Here is a 2,412-nt window from a genome sequence, read left to right on the forward strand (position 1 = left end):
CTTGTAACCAGCTCATATGACATTAAACTGAATAGTGCACAAGTACAACAGGATCCAAGTAGAACAGTGTAAGGAGGATCAAGTTAGGACAAGTTTGAGAGGTGCAGTATTTATATTGCTTAGATTTATGTATTAACTTGCTGTTCAGGCATTATTAAGTCTTGAGGCAAAACAGAAGCCTGCAAGAAAATTCATACAATTGAAGGGATAATACTATATCTGAGAATCTACATTGTTTATTTCAGCAGTAAGTGCCCCCAAACCTGAAGTACAACATTTAAAAATCTACAACACAAAAATAGAAAATATTCAAAATGCACAGAAACACAAGTCACCTTTAATGTGATTAAAACGTCACATGAGTTTTTTTGCAGTTAAGTGGCAACTAAGGATGTGCTTTACAACACTGTGTAGAAATGTGCACGTTTCCTGTACGGGCAGGATCCTCATGCTTGTGCAAGTCGTTCTAGGACTCTTCGGTAATCTGAAACAAGTTGTTGGAAGCTCTCTTCTAACTGTTCATGTTGCATGTTTAGGTCTATTTGGTTCAACTGATTCGTCAGCTCCTCCGGTCTTAGACACCTTCTCATCTTGGCAAGTTCTCTCTGCTTTTTCTAAGCAATCAAACAAATGGTAGTTTGAACACAACCAATGATCATCAGGAATATGGCGTTTCATTAAATTTATTGAATTTCAGTATCTAGCTCTTTAAGATGTCCTTAATCCTAAGTAACACAGTGTTTGATTGGGATATCTACTCTGTTAAACCCTCAGTTTCTGTATTATGAAGTGAAAAACAGTTTCTGAGTTTTTCCTTAACCAAACAGATTAGGTCTAATGTCAATTCTACTACTGAAGATGTATGGCATGTGTGGCAACAACCAGGATATTTAGTTCTATGCTGACATTAATCACACTGGTGTGCCAGTATGTGGCTGTTTGGCTGACTAACTTCCCCATAACTGACCATCAAAAATTAATTTTAAGTCTCCTGTACACAAAAAGCATTTCACGAATTGCTACAAATTCCTCAAAAGTTAGAAGGATTAGCAGTAGCAGCCTTGAAATGCAGTAAAATTATTTACAAGCATAAATATATTTGTACAGCAATAAGATGAGTTCCCCTTGCTGTGTCACATTTTTACCTGTTTCTTAAAAACACCTCAGAATACTTTTGTATTTCTTTTCCCCAGGTATATTTTTGTACAGCTGATACCTATTACTGAACTGCTCAGTTCCTTAGTTACTGTCTGTTCTTCAGTATTGCCCTCACTTTGTAAAAGCAGAATGTCATTCAACATTTCATTATTAAAAAAAAAAAAAAAAAAAAAAAAAAGAAAAAAAAGGCAAAAAAAGCATTATGTGTGCCTGGCAATTTATCAATACATCTTTGCAACACCTATGGAATCACAGAGTTCATTAAAACAAAGGAATTTCCCCAAACTATTCTACTTCTACCATCAGTTTCAAAACCAAAGCCCCACTGTACTCTATGTAAATTTACACTTAGCTCCCAAAGGAAAATTTGTTTTCTTTCTAAGATTGACGCTGAGGGTCAGGAGGAAGGAGTAGAGACCACAGTAAACTGTAAATGATCAAGATAAGAAATTTTATAATCTCCCACAAAGAAGAAAAGTTCAGTTCAGAAATGGAGGTTTGATTAAGGTCCTGCCACTCAACGTAACATTGTGCTACTCCTGATCATGCAACTACTTAATACAGTGCTGGGTTCTCATTTCTAGTAACAATAAGTAAGTCCAACAGGAGTACAAGTTTTGCTATATTGGTGTAACAGGGTAAATGCTGCTTTAGGAAGGCTTGCAAGCTAACCAAGGTACTTCTCAATTTGTGAAACTTTCCCAACAGGGTTTTGGTTTGCTTAGCAAGTACATAATTGAAGACAGTAGCTAACATGCTAGTTATAGCAATAAACCTAGATTTGTGGTCTTTTGACTTTTTAATACAAAGACTGATGCCATTAGCAACTAGGATATACTTTTTTAAATCTGAATCGCAAAGGGTCAGTTTATGCAACATGGACCAACTATACCGCAGAACCCAAGAAGCATACTTAATAGGAACTAAGAAAATTACTTTGCACTAAATTTAGTACTTGCTTGAACTTTACTGCTAAATTATTTTATATTCAGTCTGCACGGAGTTCTATGTTGACATGGCTCAATTACTTCTAGCAAGTTGTTTTGTTAAGAGCTAGCTAACAAGTAGAACAGGAACCTAAGCTATACCTAGTCTGCAGCATAAACTGCACAGCATTTACCTCTCCAAATTTTTGGCCTGTCTATTTAAGGTAATTTTAACCTTCTCAAGAAATGGACTTTTTTCCCCTTAAGCCTACCTGGACATAATGCTACTTGTAGCTAGACAACATAAGCTTGGTAACAATTTCCTGCT

General features: G+C 35.9%; 1 protein-coding gene across 1 annotated transcript in view; it reads right to left on the minus strand.

Moving 5' to 3' along the window:
* Nucleotides 1-216: 216 nt before the first annotated feature.
* HAT1 (histone acetyltransferase 1) overlaps nt 217-2,412 on the minus strand; it is a 20,276-nt gene continuing 18,080 nt past the window's right edge. The window contains 1 exon segment of the mRNA XM_010021861.1: nt 217-614. Coding sequence (XP_010020163.1) covers nt 447-614 — 168 coding nt within the window. The 3' untranslated portion in view covers nt 217-446.

Source organism: Nestor notabilis, unplaced genomic scaffold, assembly GCF_000696875.1.
Source record: "Nestor notabilis isolate BGI_N333 unplaced genomic scaffold, ASM69687v1 scaffold12889, whole genome shotgun sequence".
Lineage (NCBI taxonomy): Eukaryota > Metazoa > Chordata > Aves > Psittaciformes > Psittacidae > Nestor > Nestor notabilis.